The following is a 19,034-nucleotide window of genomic DNA, read 5'->3' on the forward strand; positions in this document are numbered from 1 at the left end:
GCTGTGCAAGATTGAAGTAAAGAAACCAGAACTGGGCTGTAGGCCTACCAGGTTTCCGCTCCGTGTGTCATCACAAAACTTGTCATAGTCATTCATAACATTTTTACGGGCATCTGATTTCTCTACATCTTCAGTAGGCACACTGTTTCGAAGCATTGCTGTGATGTTGGCTCGGGTGTTCACATTGCCCTTCATCCGCTCTAAGAACGACACAAACGACGCTACGGTACATGTTTTTTCCTGAAAGCTGTAGCAAGTAAAACATGTAATTTCTTTGTTACACCATGGCCACCTAAAGATACGGCCTGATTTGTCACATTTTGCAGAAATTTCCAGGTTTTTCTAACTTTGGGCGAACGTTTAAATAAATTTTTCTAAAAATTAGATTTTACGCTTTCTTTATTCTTTTCCACAGATGACACAATAGGTTTTAATATCCTCACATGTTGAAAAACAAAGAAAATTTGATTTTGTAAATTTTAGTCAGACTGTTAATTGTCAATAACAGTCTGATTTTGCGTTTTTCAACTTACTTTTTTTCATTTGCTACTGCTTCCCCAAGGCAACAAAAAAGGTTTTAGTCATTAGGAAACCGTAAAAAGTAAAAACATCTAAAAAAATATCAGTCAAGCACTAGCAGTAGCTGTAATCAAAATCTGCAAAATGTGAAAAATCAGGCCGCATCTCCAGGTGGCCATGGTTACACCTGTAGTAATACTTGATAAAAAGCCGATTATTGACCCAGGTGCTAATAATTCCGATTGAGTAAGGATGTTTGGGCCTTCAGAATCCTCTATCAAGTAGCCCAAGCTACCAAAGTACCTAAATATGATATGGCACGGTCAACGATGGATGGATCTTTTCAAATCTGGGAGCTAGAATATTCTGGATTTGCGCAGCATTCTTTGCAATACCAAGGTCATACGTATCATTTATGTAATGTTCCTTGCATTCATCCGTTACTTTCAAGCTTGTTTTCATAGTATCAAGAACTACGTCATATCTTGTAGGTGGTTTCTCCTTATTTGGCGCGTATGCAACTGTCTGGTGTGGCAGCCTGGCAGGAGGTCTTTTGGTTGGTTGGTTTCGAATATTTTTGCTAGGACACGAAGCTTTTGAGAGGGAATTCCTGGTTGTTTCGCATACTTGTAGAGGCTTTTGACGCAGGAAAGGTTGTTGCTGAATTGTTGTTGTCTGTGAGCTATTCCATCTCTTAGGTGCCGGTGAATGGAGAATGGAGAGTAGTTTTGAAATGTGTTGCTCAAAGTCAAACGCACACCGCAACAGCTGAACCAGCGACGCTTGAGTCGAGCGTTTAACTACTGAGCTGACGGGTCGGGTAAGTTGAGCATTCCATGCTGACCACACAAGCGTGACTTTACATCCATCAAAAACGATTGACCAAATCACATACCATTTTATAGATTTTCAAGAGAAGGCATATCGAAAGTTTTAAAATTGACAGAAACTATCTTTGGCTTTTTTGTCACGGCTTCTAGCTCAGTGTGGGGGATTTAGAGACTTTTTTCTAATCCAACACAAATCAGCACTGGTGCTATCACTCTGTGAAAAGGTTTGTTCTTTGATCCGTCTAACTTTGTTGTCATATTTTGGAAGCATATATCCCTTGTGTATCATGGATGGTGCCACTGCTTAAAAGCGCATATTTATTCTCGTCATAGTTGTCCTATGCAGTCGTAGTTGCTAAACCTTTTTCTGCAATTCTTTAATCTGGTGAAGCTTTTTTCTTCTCCAAAGGATGTAGGGCAATTTCTGCATCATACTCCTCACACAAGTTGTAGCCTGGACATGTGTTCAAAATGATTAAGATGTTCAATGACATTTTTAGAGCCCTTTAATGATTTCAGAGTCACCTAACAGCAGCTGCTTTGCAGGTTTGTGTCTCCCATTTGTAGCTTTGTAAGCACCGTTTTCAGCGAATGACAATTCATATCTTTCACAGCGCTTGGTCATGGTATTTTGACCTACTTATGTTTGTAGAACTGCACAAGGTCTTCAGGTGGTTACATTTACCATTATTTAACAGATTCTCTGATATAGATGTCTTTAACTGCTTTACTCATACTGTTTTGCTTTAACGCTCTTGTGACGTTTCAAGTGCAAAAGCTATCTGTCTTGCAGTGCCTTCAGAACTGCTTAAAAAATCCACAGCGTTCAATATCATTTTCCCTCGCACACAAAGCAACGTGGTTTTTAGCAGTGTTGCCAAATGTTTTAAAGTTTCCAGCCCAATTGCCATTTAAACTAACCTAAAAGAAGCCCAATCGATTCAAGTAATGAAACAAGCACAAACGTGATCTACATTTACAAAATTCGTGCAAAGTAAAGTAATCAAAACGGCCAATTGTGAAGTAAATGGTATTTACTCCATGAAAGTTGGTTAGAAATGAAACAAAACTAATGAAACCATCAGACCACAACCCACAACAACTCCAATTTTTCCGCGACCAGAAAACAAAACTAACTCGATTCCGAGAGAAAACAGTGGAACATGCAACTTTAGTTTTGAGACGTATTCAACCAACAACCTCCACTTTCTCCTGGCCTTCAAGCAATGACGTCATTCTCTTGTTATCCTAAAAATTGGAAGTATCTTAAAATTGTCCAGTTTTCGACTTGTTTGCACTCAATTTTTGAGTTCTACGCCTAAAAATACATCTAACAAGTCTTCCTAGCTTTTCCTAATGAAAGTATAATTAAACGTGTTTAACTCCTGCTCTAAATTATATTACATTTCTATCGGCCTATTACGTGAAAAATAATTTTACATTTGGAATATTTGAAAAAGTTGTGTTCTTAGAAATATTCTTTTAAAATTGTTCAAGCTAAATAAATACATTAATAATCTTGATTCAAAAATTTAGTTTAAATTACAAGAGTGGTGCGACTCGCTAACTGCACTCATGTATGCAGGTGCCGTATTTCCGTGACCGAATCCATATCACAGAGGAACTCACTGCTGCGGCACAAGACTAGCGAAGATGCTTTTCGTTTTTAAAGCTTAAGTTTTTGTTTGCATCTGAATTGGCTAATTAATTTTAGCTAATATTTTGCAAAATTAATAAATGTTTATGCTTGGGCGGATTTTTTAAATAGACCCACTGTGTCTGCATGGCATTGAGATGGTAGACTGGGGAATTGGGGATGTTGCGAGTCAGACGTTGTTGTTCTGTTGTTTTGTGATGGCATTTCAATGCATGATTTTTCTGCATTCTCCGATTCGTTTTAACCAAAAGAACTCAAAGCAATTTACAACAAAACTGGAAGTTATAAGCCTGATGAAATGGTGCTTTCGAATTTCAATATTGAAGTTTGCAGCTGTAATTGCTATTGCTGTAGGTGAATAATGCAATAGGTAGGTACTACTTTTGCTGTGTCGACAAGGAACTGAGGAAACGTTGTGTTAGCTACAGTACCTTGGTAAAAGTGAATATTTGTATAGCCAACTGAGTTAATGTCATGCACTTTTAGGTGTTCAGTAAAACTAATCGTTTTCGTTTTCTTTTTCTGACCCCAAAGTGATTACAATTTACAACATTGTTGGAAGCTTTCAGAGAGAAAACCCAGAAGTAGTGTACATATGGGACCTGCAAGGTATATGCAGACCCCTACCTGGCATGATTTTAAACGCCCGAAACTTTGTTAGGCTCTCTGAATCTTTAAACTTGTAAAGTATTTCAAAAACTTTAAAAAAATCATAGACAAATAAACTAAAAATTACAAACGTTTTCGACCATATTCATATTAGCCCTTTTCAAGTAACCAACTTAGTTATGGTTAAAAAAATCACCTCTTTACTTCTCTACCAAAGTTGTATTTTAATTAAATCAAAGTTTTTTTGCTGTTTAAAACAAAAACTAACGATACTCCATACCAATTTCTATTCTGATAGGCGATTGCATTTTTGTATTGGCAAGTAACCTACCCAACAATTATTGCAAAACAAGAAGCATGTCTATTGTCTAGCCCAGTGTTTCTCAACCTTTTTTGCCCAACGCCCCCTTCATGAACTGGCAAAATGTTACCGCCCCCCAACAAAAACGATTAATTACGAAAAGCGAATATAAAACAATAAATACTACAAAAAGTGCTCAATGCCAAACAAAAAGCCAAACAGAGCGAATTACATCAAATGTAGGCTAGTTACCAGTCTCTAAAACCCTTACAGCCTGTTTCGCCCTAAAAGGGGGATTATCAGAAGGTCCTTATTTAAATAGAATTCTATTTCTAGAATTCTATTTCTATTAGAATAAGGACCTTTTGATGATCCCCCTTTTAGGGTGAAACAGGCTGTAAGGGTTTTAGAGACTAGTAATTACATTTGATAAAAAGCAAATATATATTTGCGAGCATGAAAACAGTAGGCTATAGGCCTACTGGTAATCAGTGTGAACCTTGGGCTTGGTGAGAAAGTGCCAGTTTCTTCACATCCAGTGTAAAGCCAGTGAGAAACATTCGAGGATCACCTCTTATGGGTAATTGGATATGTCAAGTGGGTTTCGCTGTTTGGTATGTACCAGAACAACACAGCTGAATCCCTTTTCCACCAGGTATGAGGTAGGAAATGCTATCACGAAGATACGAGCTCTTTCACGAACGCTGAGCGGAAGATGGGTTAAACCAGGATGTCCCTTAATAATCAAAACGCCCCCCTTAAGCCGAGTTAATCGTACCGCCCCCCTGAAATATCAAAACGCCCCCGTTGAGAACCACTGGACTCTAGCCTCTAGCTTATAACATTCTTTTCTGATTCTAACAGGCTACTATATTCATTGTTATTACTAGGGACGGTAGATACCGGGACGCGCAACTCCGTTGTTTCATCAACATTAGAAGGGTCAATTACCAATTTGACATTTTTTTCATGCTTTGTTGCTCGCTTGTTTTCAACTAAAAATCTTAAATTACTTTAAAACCAACTTCATTCTTCTTATATAACCTATAAAATGTACATTATTTTGTAAATCAGAAAAAATCGTAACCCTTCTAGTGTTGCGGATAAGCCAAAAGCGGACGTAGTTGCGCATCCCGATATTCTACTGTCCCTAGTTATTACAAATCGATGATATTGCATTACATATTCATTACATTACATAAACAAATTGTGACGAATAAACCGAATCTCTCTTAAAACGTTGATTGCAGAAAACTGTAGTTTACTCATGATTAAGGTTGCCGACTATGATTCATCTTGCATGTGAAGCGTTTGGGCCCAGATTGGATGATCAGGCTTAGGAAGTCAATGTGTTAACTGATAGAATGCCGTCCTTATAGGGAGATGGGTTTTCCACAATAGCTGCTCATTCTTACCCAATTTCACGTTTTCTTTATCTCCAACGGCAATGTGTTAGAAAAGTGTTCTAAGGGTTATATTATTATGCTGCAATGGGGCCAGAAGATCTCACTAGTGTCGCGCCAATAATATCCTCTCAATAGCCCTACACTCAAGTGTTTGTACTCCTCTACTGTTGTGTCGGAGGAAGTCAAACAAAGTAGGGGAGAGTGGGGCTAGTCGGAAAGTTTTTTTTTTAAAGTGAAATTTAAAACAATTGGTGCATAACCTGACAACTTGAAGCGGCTTAAATTATCATCTATGATGTCCTCTATCACACAACCAAAAATAAGTATTGAATCAATTCAGCTTTTAATAAAAATTTAAAATAAACAAACATACAATTGATTTTTCAACTAACCCCATGCCTGGGGTTAGTTCAAAAACGTCAGTTTAATGCCCACTAATGAACTGGATACTCTTTTTTCAACCAACAAACATTTACATTGGGTTGTAAGAAAATCTGTTTACTTGCTTTAAAATTAAAATGCAATGAATTCTACATCTAATCATCGGAAAAACATTTTTTAATAAACGCATTGTTAAAACTTGTGATGCCGCATATATAGCACTTTCCAAGTTATTCAAATTAAATTTTACAATGTATGTCTGCTTAAAACAAGTACATTGGAACTTATACTACTCATTATCGTACCACGACGATATACTCGTAACATACTACATAGTCAAACCGCTATCAAAACATTTTCCAACTAACCCCACTCACTATTTTCCAACTAGCCCCATTAGCATATGACAAACTATTTTCCTAAAATATTCAAGCATGGTGCATTAAACTAAAATTTGTTTATTTCTTAGTGTTGTAGAACACCTACAGCTGACACAGACCAAAAAACTTCTTTCTATCTTTAACGATATCGACGCATGAGATGTTTTTAAATACGCTAAAAAATTTACTTCGAAAGTAAGAAAACACAAAATTGTCAGCCAAACAAACATACCTTGACTCAACAAATCGAAACTAACATGGATTGTGTGTTTTTATAAACTACTTCACATGTTTGCAGTAAATATTTAAAAAAGTTATGGAGAGTTAAAAAAATAATCATTTTTCAACTAACCCCGCCTTCCAACTAACCCCACTCTCCCCTACTATAATTTATAACACCAACAAAGTTTCAAGATATTTAATGGCTGAACAATAAAAAAAAAATACTAACAGTTTAGCGTTGAAGAGATGCCATTACTAGATTAGATATATGTAGGCTTCAAATTTACAGTCAAACTATGTTCACTGAATGTCAAACAAGCTATCAACAATAATTTACAGTGGATACGTTGTCAAAGACCTAAGTATTATTATCGTTGATTATTGCAAGAAAGTTGGAAACAATACACTGCTCGCATTTATGCAAACATAAACCTAAACATTATTTTGCTACCAAGCTGCAAGTTGTTAGCGACATTTAACTTTCCCTTAACGGCAGTTCTAAATTGCTCTTTATCATCAACCTTTTTCTTTAGTTTATCTTATGTTTGATATTGCCGTGTCCTGGGACAAAAAGTCAAATACCAGTGCACTTACAACCTGCGAATGCGATTTATCAACACATCACTTCGATCACTCGCAAGAAATTTGTAGGAAATTGCCTCTTCGTAAACTTATCAATTTATCGGTGACGCATTTATACAAGGGTAGGGAACCTGCGGACAGCAAAGATGTAATTTTGATGTGAAGTTCATGCATAAGATCAAAAATAATAAACAGTTACAAAAACATAAATCGCAAAACGAGAAAAGCTCTTTTCATGACGAGGGGGGTTCTGAACCTGGGTAATGTTGTCCAATGACAGGCGGGGGAACAGGGACTGGCATTGGATAGTAAAATGAAGAAGGAGGCGGTAAAATGCTTGACCTGGCCCTAAAGCAATTCATCAACACGTCAGAGGTAAAGGGAGAGCTAAAAAATGGCTGTTGGAAAAGGTTTGAAGTTAAATTTAATTCCATTGGAAGCTGCTTCTTGCAAAAAGAGGATTCTCCCGCAACCTCGCTACCGGTTTCGGAGAATGATGACGGGTAATCGCAAGTAATTCGGTTAAAAGCTGAATGGCGTCTCACCATGCGGTGACCTGTGTTTTCCTGGGCTTGTTTCAATTGACTGGTTGAAGAGCTCACAGGGATGCAGTCGCTAGACGCGTTTGTCGACATTACATTTTTGTTTTCGGGAGATGATTTTGCCTCGTAATTCCCTGCAAATAAAAGGTGCTCGATCGCCTTCATAGGATCGCCGTTGCATCCTTGCAGCACAAGGTCAAGCACCGATGGCTTCTGCTGAGGAAAAAGTCGTGTCAGTATCTCGATGTGGCTCAACTTTCCCGGTCGATAAGAGGCTGCCATTGATCTCGTAAGGTCCACTTCGCTATCACTTTTGTGACGTTTCGGTGACACACTGTGTAGCTCGTCTTCGGAATTGAGCTGCGTCGAAAGATCGGCACTAGGTTTTTGATTTTCATTTTTTTCTTGTTCTGGAAGCAACGTGAAAATGATTTATCCCCAGAAACAAAATTATTAAAACTAAAACGTGTCATAAAGTTAAGTATAGCTACTGGAAGCGACACTAGACGAATTTGTTCATCGTCGCCCATCATGGCTGCATCATGAAAGCATTACAGTAAAAAGTTGGAATCTTTAAAAGAAAGGAGGTTTTACTCTGTTGAACGCGCACGAATATAATTATCTAGTGTTGACATTTATTGATCCACTAACCAACAGAAGCAAGTTTGCTGTTTATTGTTTCCGATTCAAGAGGAAGTGACGTGTATGAGGATCCGCTGCTTATTGTTCGAAGGCCGAGCGCAATGGCGTCTTCGGCCGCTTGTTGGCGTTTTAGTGCTACCTGAAGATATAAGAATGGTGTCATTTGTTCTGACAACGACCTGCGATCTAGTGACACATTTCTGAATTCGTTTTCCAACAAAAAAACAATGTTCACAAAACTTAAATAATTTAACCTTGATGTTCAGTCAATTTTAAGATTGATAACCATACCCAACCAACCTATAACTGTTCTCTGCTTTATTTTATTTCTTACTTTAGCTCAAAACGTAATAAGAAAAAAAAAAAATAGGCATGACTTGACATTTCAAATGAAAAAAAGTCTTCCTGATGAAATTGCCTTCTCTTTTTATCCATTGCATATATCTTGTGCTGCAACTTGATTTGAATCCACAACATAAATTCAGATTATATTAAAAACAATGCTTGACACACAGTAGAAATAACATGTTGTGGTCTTTAAGTTTAAATCGCAGAGACGAAATAAAACCCTATTTGAACGTCTAATCTTAGCAGTTTTGCATAGGCCTACTTGCAATGTTCTTCGCGTGAACCATCTTCACCACTCCAAAAGTCGAGGGACTCTGCTTTTTATTACCCTTGATCAGTGGCGGCGACTCGGTCTAGATGTTTGGGCAGGTGTCGAGCAGCCACTGAATAGATTCGTCATCCAGTTCACACAGACCACGCACACATGGTAAAAGGCGCAGTTGCAGATGGTGTGGTCTGCGGTTTGTTCCACACTCACAGATCGCTAATGAAGCCATTTCCCATTTGTGCATGTTGGAGCGGAATAGTCCGACGCCTGTGCGCAGGCCGTTGAGCCGCACCCATGCCCTCCTTGGCAAAAACATTTCGGTTGGATGAGGGTCGGTGTCGGAGATAAAAACTTTGGAATCTTGAGGAGTTCTTTTACTCCGAGCTCCATTGGTAGTCCGTTCAGGTAGCAGCATTGATCGTTGGTTTTCAGCGGTTTTGATTAAGAGTTGTGCGCCTGTATACAGATGGGTGGTTTCATTGTTGCTCGCTTACAGATTCGTAGAGACTTGAGTGGAGCAAGTGGTTGGGGTTCATAGCGCGGGTAGAAAGAGACAGGATAGCTTCTTCGCGACGAAGCTCAGCTGGTTGGATTCCTGCAAGGACAGGGAGGTTGTCCGATGGTGTAGGTCGCAGGCATCCTGTCACGATATGCAAGGCGTCGTTTATGGCAGTGGACACTACAGCTCCAGACAGGTGCGCAGTATTCTGCTGGAGCGTGAACTAGCGCAATGGTGGCAATGCACAGGGCTTGTAAATGTTATGAACTATTGACGCAGGCCCAGTCATGGAGATTGACAGAGCAAACTTCCCTCTTGTTGAAGTGCTGCTCCTATAAATTATTCCATTTAGTTGATCTCGTTGAATGAATAGAAGGCTGTCTTTGAAATGCTTTGCTTGCGCGCACCGCGATAGTTGAAACAGAATTGTTTAATTGTGCCGTTTTGTTTACACAAAGTCTGGCTTTTATTCGAGGTTAATGAGTTATGAGAATGGACAGACTTTTTTTTCCTTGTACACCCCTTCATTTTCTTTGAATTTTTTTTCTAGTTTGCAAGTTTCTTACATATCGCAATGGATGTCTCTGCATGGTTTAACAATTAGACGTTACTGGAAAGCAAAACCTTTTCTTGCTTTTAAGAGATATAATGATTAATGTCAGGTTTAATTAGAGCAGATTGTTACGTTGAGAAATATGTTAATAAAAATCACGGTGACACAATATGATTGCACACACGCAATTGCATGAATTTAATTCCACTTGTACCTGCGCAGCCATCACTTTTTGTCGCTCGGCGATGAGATTGCATTTTGCGCACGCACACTCTTTGTAAGGACAATGACGTTTATGGCCCTTTAGCCAAGCAATGACCCCATGGTTGCGACATCGTGCACACTTGGGTCGTCTCGCCCCTTTGTCTGTGGTCGGATATGATATGATTCCGTTCATTTTTCAAGTTAACCATCAACAAAACTGTTTAGGTGTCACAATCCTTTGAGATAAAAATAAAACCTTATATTGTCTTACAAACTCTTGCACAAAAGGAAAAGTCAGAAACGGGTTATGCGCAGTCACAATGGGAGACGCAGAGAGAGTTGAGCTATAATATGCTCTTTAAAGGCATTTTAAGTTCGCTCCTTGGTTAGCGAGTGACTTCATGAGCGAAGAAGCTTCAAGATCAAACAGCGCTGATCCGACTCTCGGGGTGTACGCTTGAGCAGCGCATTTTAAAGACTGCTCTCCATTCCGCGGCACCTAATGGATGAGCAATTCCCCGGCAACAATCGGAAAAATTCACTCTTTTAATTTCGGTAACCGGTCCTGCGTCAAAAGCCTCTACAAGTATGCGAAACTACCAAGAATAACCTATCAAGGCTTTGTCAGTACGAGGATAAAGATCAAAACCAAACCAAGAATAGCACTTCATTTAGCGGCACCTAGTGCATAAAAAGTTGCATAAGCAGCAATATTATGAACAAGCAAAAATTCTGTCTACCAGCGTTTCAAAGCCAATGGAAGTAGGGTGCCAGAACTAACGTTTTCAAAAGGACCTCTCTATCTCAGGGGTTCCCAACCTGTGGTACGTGTACCACTAGTGGTACGCAAAGGTTGTTCAGGTGGTACTCGAGAAGCTTCCGTTTTTTCACAAAAACCTCTATTCACAACTTTATATTTTGTTTATCTGGTTTTGTTTACAATTTTTTTCCCCCGAAGCCTATTCTTATTGTTACGTAACTATTCCTGTTGTTTCGTATCATTACGATCTTCAAGCGTTAATTATGACAAATGATTGCTCTTGATAGATATCATCTACTCTACTGTTTTATAGCTTAAATTTAGTTGTGGTGCTTTAGTGTTATTTTAGTACGCCGATATTATTCTTCTGAATAAAATATGATTCGATCAAATTGGTTGTTCTGCAAGAAGTGATACGCTTGGCAGTGCAGAGCTTCGAAGTGGTACGAGATCGTAAAAAGGTTGGGAACCCCTGCTCTATCTGAACAAAGATTTCCATAATTAATAAATCATCACAGCAAATGTAAGAAACTACTAAACCTTTGCATTGCTTAACCCGTAAACGAACGTTATCGCACAGTGAGGCCAAAATAAACCAATCAATGTGTTTTTTCTCAGCTTGCGAAATGAGATGTCGACAGTAACGCAAAGTTGTTGTGTTTTGATGCGAAACTAATTAAGCTAAAAAACTAAATTCCATAACGTCACTCATCAAACTGTTCTTGATCACGACAACACAGCTTATATTTTCAAGCAGATAATGATAATAATAATTTTTATTACTGGTCGTGTAGTCAGCAGTCCGACTGGTCATTTGACTACAATTTAAAACCGTGATGCCCTGCACTTCGCTTATTGTAGCCAAAATAAGGGGAGCAGCTGACTCAAAGATTATATGTCACTTCGCTGCTTCCTGTCGTCTGTTGTATCGCATCTGTGATCGCAGTGTACTGTATGTTATCGCAATGGGCGCAAATAAAAGCATGATTATTATTATTATTATAGTTTCTACCTCATCCACGAATCTTTTTTGTTCACAGGCTGAAGGCCTACCTGCAAACTACCCTGAGGCTGATGTTCTGGAGATAATGCATGCAAGAAAAACAAACTTTCTGACAAGTGCTCAATTCTGATTAGAAAAAGTAGGCTACTGAAGGTAAATTCGGCAAGAAGTACGCGAGCGCAAAATGTTTGAAATTCTTGGTGGTCCTTTCTATGACTTCCCAAAAGTTCTTCATATTAATTATTAAACACAGCAAAGATCTCGTTGCTTGCAACTTTTTTCGCACAAAACTTCTATATATTTTGGTTCGTTCTGTGACGTTGATTTTATTGCAGAATATAATTAACAACATTGTATCAACACCTCCTCGACTTTACACCAAACAATCTCAACTTTGTGACGAGTCGTTACAACACAATCTCACAACAAACCATCAGAAACATGGGCAGGTCGTCTAATGTTGCCACAATATGTTAACAAGCCTTCATTCAAGTGGAAGAGATAATGTTTCGTCAGTACCAACAGTCGCTTGTGCACAACGATACACAACAATGCCGGCTGCGACCTTCCATAAGTCACTTGATACAAGACTGATTTTGTATACGTTGTCGCGGTAAAGTAACTAAATGCGTCACAATAGAAGGAGTATAGGCAGCGGTAGATCGATTACGCGATTTACCCGAAACAATCAGCGAAGTATTTAATTTGAAATCGTTCCTTTCGCAGTATAATTGCGAGATTGCTTTGCTAATTATCCACTTGATTGTCCTGCTTCATTTTTATTGAATACGCTGGAAGCTTGAAAAGAAGTTTCATTAGAGTGGTTTCAACTTTTTTGTTATCAGGGCCCATTTCAAAGAGTTATTAGGGCTGAATATCTCCAAACAAAACTTCTGAGAGTGACCCAAATTAAAGAGTTTACCAAATTGCTGGTAAAAAGATTAATTTTAGAGTTTAAAAGCTTGCCATTTTTTGTTGAACAAGTGTAGCATGGATCTTTAGAAGACAGGGATGTGGTCACTGGGAACCTTACCTGGGAGAAAATCACCCTGTCCCCGAGTCAATTTTCTCGCAAAATCTTAAAGGTTCCAATGCGTATGATATCATCACTTTAATATTTTCTGCATAAGAGACAAAACAGGACTTCTACTGTATAACATTATAAACTTAGCACCCTGACGTCGTTTATGGGGTACAGCTTCCATTCTACCGCCGAGTACTGCGCACCAGTGTAGTGCCGCAGCTCTCACACCGGTCACATTGACACCGCCATCAATGACGCACTACGCACTGTGACTGGATGCCTGCGTCCCACTCCAACGGACTGCCTTCCCATCCTTGCAGGCATCCAACCTGCTGAGTTTCACCGTAAAGGAGCCATAATTTCTCTTGCTCTTCGCGCACTGGACCCCGACCACCTTCTCCACAGTACATTCCAGCGCCTACCTGGAGAACAGCAGCGACTGAAATCAAGACGCCCATTTGTGCCCGCCACATGACAGCTTTTGAACAACGTTGAAGATCTTGGAATAAGTGCGGCACACTGGACGAACTACACATAGAACATGGAGTGGCAAAACAACACCTCCCGACTCCGTAATTTCCTACCCGACGTCGATCCCCACCCTCCGGGAATGTCCCTCGCAAGACTTGCGTGGGTCCGGCTCAACCGCCTACGAACCGGCGTCGGTCGCTTTCGCTTAGACATGTGCAGATGGGGCCTGGCTTTCTCACCGGGATGCTTGTGTGATGCCACAGACCAGACAGTAGACCATGTCGTCCATGACTGCCCAATCCATCAACCAACACATGGAACGCTTGGACTGAAGGCCCTGGATGACGAGACTATCGAGTGGCTGATGACCTCATGCCCAAACATATTGTTTGGAAGAAGACAGCTCATACGACGAAGAAGCGCTGCATTGGTCAAATATTGACCTTGTATTGACCATGCATTGGCCGAATATTGACCAAGTATTGACCTTGCATCGATAAGTTAGAGGTAAAATCTTGGCAGGGCTTTGTCATGGTAGGTTTATGTTGCAGATTTACGAGCAGTTATTATTAGCTAATAAAACTGATAGTACTTTCTATCTTCTCTCAGACGACTTAGAACAGGGGCGGGCAACTTCTATAGTCGGCGGGCCTGATATGGGAAAATGAAGTACTTGGCGGGCCGGATTCATGAATCGCTACATTAATCGCGTACCGGTATTTATCTACCTAGACTAGGAATACATCGTATTTAATGTAATGTAAACTTTAAGTTTAAGGTATAGAGATTAAAAACAGTATTTAATGAATTTATTACCGTAATGTACTTCAATAGCTGCTGAAGTCAATGAGACATCTGTGGTCGATCAAAGTTGTCAAGTTCTTTGAACTCTGGCTGCATGTCGGACGTAGAAACCCTCAGTAAAACCGCACGGGAACATCAGTGAGATTGGATCGCAGCTTTGTCTTGTTAATGGTCATGGTCGAAACTGTTTGCTCGCAAATGTATATACGGTAGACCCGAACAGAACAAATAGTTTCATGGCCATCTTTCTCAGGTTGGCAAACTTGGACTCATTCAGTGACGCATAAAATTTGTCAATGCTTTTAGATTGGAATATCTCTTTCAGGGTAGTCACACTGCAAATCAATCAATTCCAGCTGTAGAGCATCCAGCACCTTTTCAAAGTCAGTTGTAAAGGATGATGACAAGATATCAAACTCGGCAGAAAGTTTCTGGAAGTCCGCAAAACGACGATCAAATTCATTGTCTAGTGCAGATATCATATTGGTGTACTTCTCAATTGTCATCATCCGTGACGCGACAATTCATCGAAACGACAGTTAATCGAACCGACTGTTTATCGAAACGACAGTTCATCGACCGACTGTTTATCGAAACGACAGTTTATCGGACGACGAATCTTCCGAAACAAATTGGGGTGCCGTAGTTTCGAGTGTTGGAAAGTGTGTTGTGATATTCTGATTGAGCAGACGAGAAAATAGTTTTAGCTTCACCCTGAATGCCTTCACTGTTGAGTACATTTCGTGAGCAAAAGTGCCCTTCCCTTGAAGTCTGGTGTTCAATTCTTACAAGAGACAAAGAAAAAGGATGGAAGGGCCCGTTTATGACAGAACATAACATGCTTGTCACTTGACTAAAAACCGAAAACAAAAAACTAAAGAATAACTAACAATCACTATTATTTGACGTATTAAGCAAGTAGTGGGGGGTTGCGGCAGAGTGTGGCCGTGGGCCATTATCATGTAAAGACCGGAAACTGTCTCCGGGCCGCTCAAAATCCCGTCGCGGGCCGGGTCCGGCCCGCGGGCCGTATGTTGCCCGCCCCTGACTTAGAAGATCAACTTTTTGAAGGAAGACGGATTGATTGATTTGATTTTTTTCCTCGAACTTGGAAAGCTTCTTTGAAAGCTTAATCCTGGTAGTTTCGCATACTTGTAAACGCTTTGAAGCACTGACACAGGTCCTGTCACCGAGATTGACAAAGTGGAGTTTCCGATTGTTGTTGAAGTGTTGTTGTCAGGGAATTATCCATCCACAAGGTGCCACTAAATGGAGAGCAGTCCTGAAGTCGTTGCTCAAGCGCACTTCCCGGTAACCGAACCAGCGCCGCTTGATCTTAAATCTAGAGTATAGCCACTAAACTTAACGGGGCGGACCTACTCAAACATTCCACCCATTATGATACTTCAAGATATTTGTTGTCCTGACAACGAGCGCCGTTTTTATAGCCTACAACAAAATTTGCACAATAAACAAATGGTAGTCTAAGTGTCACAATTGACTGGCATGTTTGATCTTGCTTAGAAAAATGTTCTCGAACTAGCGCAAGCTCATTTCTACCTTATTCAGGTGCTTACAAATCTTATTCACAATAATTGAGCGTATATTTTTCTCGTAGGCGTCGTTTGAGCTTTTAAATTCGAGCATTTATCATTTTACCAGATTGCCGTTGTTTCCCAGATCATACCAAGAGGCTACCGGAAGTCGGTCAACCTTTGCTCTATCATCCAAAACACTAGGATCTTCTGTTTCTTTAGAGGGCGGAGAGTGATTTAGTCATTGATAATATTCTGCGGAACGCTTCTCTGTGTCAAACTTTTAGAAAGAGGAAAATGACACTACATTGGTTGAGCAAAAAAGTCCGATATCGAACGAAGATAAATCAGCCAGTGTTGATGTAATGGCCAATGGATCCCATAATGTTATAAACCGCTGTTAGTTCGAGTTACTTGGTGTTAGGTTACTGCTCCATCATCAAACACCATTCATTTCATTGCAACCTTATACCTAACCAAAAGTTTATCCTCGCATATCTTTGTTAAGTTTGATAATGTTTAGGGAGATGTGGGACCAATGACCATAGTAGGACCATGGCCACCTGGAGATATCTTTAGGTGGCCATGTGGGACTAATGACCAATAGCTTGATTTCGCCCTGTAGGAGACAATAATTTTTTTTTTATTGTTACCTGTTTTTGCTGATACCGAGATTTCCTGCCTACCAGGGCATGTGAATTTCAATCAGTTCCGCTTCTTCACTTTGGTCGTAGGAATTGGAAGTTGATTTTGAAAGGAAAAAGTAAATTTCTAATGTTGCATTATTAGGTTGTTGAAGTAGAAAGTTCATTCAAATCCTGTTTTTTGCCTGGACTGTTCATCATAGATTAGGTTGAAGAACTGCATTTGTTTTAGGTTTGATTTGAGATCATTTTTTTATCACATTCCATGCAGAAACTGTTACGAAGTCTTGGCTGCGCAAATTCCACACTCGCATAGCTACACGAGGACCCGAGTTACTCTTAAGCTTTATTGAAACATCATTTACATTTGAGTCGAGTGTAGATCCACGTTTGCCACATAGGCCTAAGCAACTCGAAGGCATCGAGGACTGGTTTGAGAAGAGCAGATCAATGTTGTGTTTCCTGGCCTCACCGCAACTTATAAAATTACGAAGTACCAAGGCTTCACTTGCAAACTCCTTCATCTTGTGTTGAATCTTATACCAAAATAAAATTTGTTTGTGTTTTTAAGAATTATTTTATTGAAATTAAAAGGCGGCAAAGCAAAAAACAACAAAAATAAAAATTCCGCATCATAAAGCAGCGCGAACAAACAAATGATGATGATGATGATGACGATGATGGTTGCGTAAAATTCTGATTGTTGAAGCAACTCTGCTTCATTAACTACCGTAGCCCATATCAGCTTGCATGGCTGCATCACATCGATTAAAAGTTGACATCATTCACTAGGGGGCGACGGTGACGTCTAGCGTTGCGACGTCGTGATGTAGTGTCAGAGGAATTATCTTCACCTTCATCAGGAGGGTTTGGGCCCTTGCTCCCGGGACCTACAAAATAGATATAAATTATGCCATGTTTCATTTAACATTTATCTTCCGACTGAAAAATTTTTAATTATTTATTTTGGTAGGTTTGCTTATATTTTATATGAAGGCGTTACTAACTGCAGATAGAGACCAACTTACTGTTTCGAACAGTTAGTATGTTTAGAGTATTTCAAGTATTTCAAAATATTTTTTACCACTGTTTGCAGTTATAAATGCCTTTTCAAGCATTTTCTATTCTTGAAATGGAAGAGTTGAAAGAGTTATTTTCCACTAACGTCATGGCATTTTTACCGTGTGTGGAGCTACATGTGATAAAGAGGTTGATGAATGTTTTATTTCCAATTTCATGTTTACGCTAAAAATTTCATTCTTGGGCGATGTACCTAACCAACGCAGCAATTAGATTATCTCTAACTTACTTACAATTTTTTATGAAACAAACACTGTAGCAGTAAATTCAATGCAACTATTAAATCATTCTTCTTCTTCGTTTCAACCCTCTTTTGTGCATGTTTCCATCCCTCATTTGTGCATTTCGGAGCGGAATAGCTGAAGCTCTATTGCTCTATTGGTAGTCTGCCCAGTGCCCAGGTAGCCGCATTAACGGATTGGTCTTCAACTGGTTTCATCAGGAGTTGTGCGGCACGTGCAAATGGGTGTCTCTATTTCAATCGCGGTGATTGCTCGCACGCAGACTCGTAGAGACTTGAGTGGAGTAAGTGGTTGGGGTTCGTAGCGCGGCGATAAAGAGACAGGATGCCTTCTTTGCGACGAAGCTCAGCTGGTTGCTTGTCTGCAAGGACAGGGATATTGTCCGATGGCGTAGGTCGCAGGCATCCTGTCACGATACGCAAGGCGTCGTTTATCGCAGTGTCAATTTGATGGCAGTGGGCACTGCGACTCCAGACAGGTGCACAGTATTCTGCTGGAGCGTGAACTAGCGCAATGGTGGCAATGCGCAGGGTGTCAAACTCCGGCTCCCCAACCTGAGCCGACCAGACGCCTTAGCAAAGCTGTGCGTGTTGAGATCTTTTTGTGTAGTGGCTCCAAATTTTGACGGTGAGCGACATGTCCAGGACTACCCTTAGATATTTAAGGTTTGGGCAGAAAGGTAGGGTTTTTTTGTCGATGTTGATCTTGAACTCACACTTCGCTTCCCGGTTGTTTAAGTGGAAAGCTGTCGTCACTGTTTTGGTTTCGCTGAGCTTCAATCTCCACCTCTGGAGGTATACCAAAAGTGTCGACATGTCCAGGTTTAAAGTCCCTTCTAACGTTTCCCAATGATTCGACAGGTGTAGAATGGCCAGTTCATCGGCATAGGCGTACTTTGCGGACAGCGTGTTTGGCAAGTCGTGGGCGTAGAATAAATGTTAAACAGAAGGGGGACCAGGACAGGTTCCTGAGGAGCGCCATTTTTAAGGCGGCGTAACCTGCCTGTTTCATTAAATCATTGAAGGCTTAATAATCAAAACTACCTTTTACAGACTCAATGCCTCGGATCGATCCTCTCATACATGTGGACGGGTCACAATACCCAGGAGGCCCAACTGCTCCTTGAGGTCCAGGATAACCGGGAGGTCCACCCAAACCTGGTTCTCCTCGTTCTCCATTTCTCCCATCTTTTCCGAATCCTGGTGAGCCTTGAGGTCCTTAAATAAAATAAAACATGTCACAAACACAAGCGTGGTAAAACAAAGATGTAAACAAGGTGCAATAATTTTCTTTTTTCTGATATAGTCTTCATCAAAGGGTTATTGAATTATCAGTCTCGTCTTAAAGTCAAATATTGCTTTTTATGTGAAAAGTTTTACTTTCAAATCTCTCTTAGAGCTTTCAATGAATGTAGAGACTTGGGCCAGTTCAAAGAGTCTGTTTAAAATTTAATACCGGCTGCTTGTAGCTATGTACAGTACAGTGTAAAACTGTCACAGTTTCAAGAAAGGTAGCTGTGATTCTTGTT

The 19,034-nt window shown here is 40.0% G+C and overlaps 3 protein-coding genes across 3 annotated transcripts in view; 1 reads left to right on the forward strand and 2 right to left on the reverse strand.

Annotated features, from left to right (window-relative positions):
- The window catches only part of LOC145764984 (uncharacterized), a 92,115-nt gene extending 88,982 nt beyond the window's left edge, over positions 1–3,133 (forward strand). Inside the window, exon 38 of the mRNA XM_082576703.1 lies at positions 2,935–3,133. Within this exon, the coding sequence (XP_082432829.1) occupies positions 2,935–3,019 (85 nt within the window). The 3' untranslated portion in view covers positions 3,020–3,133. The remainder of the gene's footprint in view (positions 1–2,934) is intronic.
- Positions 3,134–7,043: 3,910 nt separating this feature from the next.
- On the reverse strand, positions 7,044–10,142 carry LOC145765557 (doublesex- and mab-3-related transcription factor A2-like). The gene is made up of 3 exons (XM_082577391.1): positions 9,954–10,142; positions 8,081–8,210; positions 7,044–7,839 (listed from the first exon to the last, which is right to left on the reverse strand). The coding sequence occupies exons 1-3, from the start codon at positions 10,134–10,136 to the stop codon at positions 7,121–7,123; spliced, it is 1,032 nt and encodes a 343-aa protein (XP_082433517.1). The 5' UTR covers positions 10,137–10,142; the 3' UTR covers positions 7,044–7,120.
- A 6,595-nt stretch (positions 10,143–16,737) lies between these two features.
- LOC145764479 (uncharacterized) overlaps positions 16,738–19,034 on the reverse strand; it is a 54,844-nt gene continuing 52,547 nt past the window's right edge. Inside the window, exons 33-34 of the mRNA XM_082576094.1 lie at positions 18,550–18,723; positions 16,738–17,074 (exon numbers count right to left, since the gene is read on the reverse strand). Of these exons, the coding sequence (XP_082432220.1) occupies positions 16,953–17,074; positions 18,550–18,723 (296 nt within the window). The 3' untranslated portion in view covers positions 16,738–16,952. The remainder of the gene's footprint in view (positions 17,075–18,549; positions 18,724–19,034) is intronic.

This window comes from Aplidium turbinatum, chromosome 2, assembly GCF_918807975.1.
Source record: "Aplidium turbinatum chromosome 2, kaAplTurb1.1, whole genome shotgun sequence".
NCBI lineage: Eukaryota > Metazoa > Chordata > Ascidiacea > Aplousobranchia > Polyclinidae > Aplidium > Aplidium turbinatum.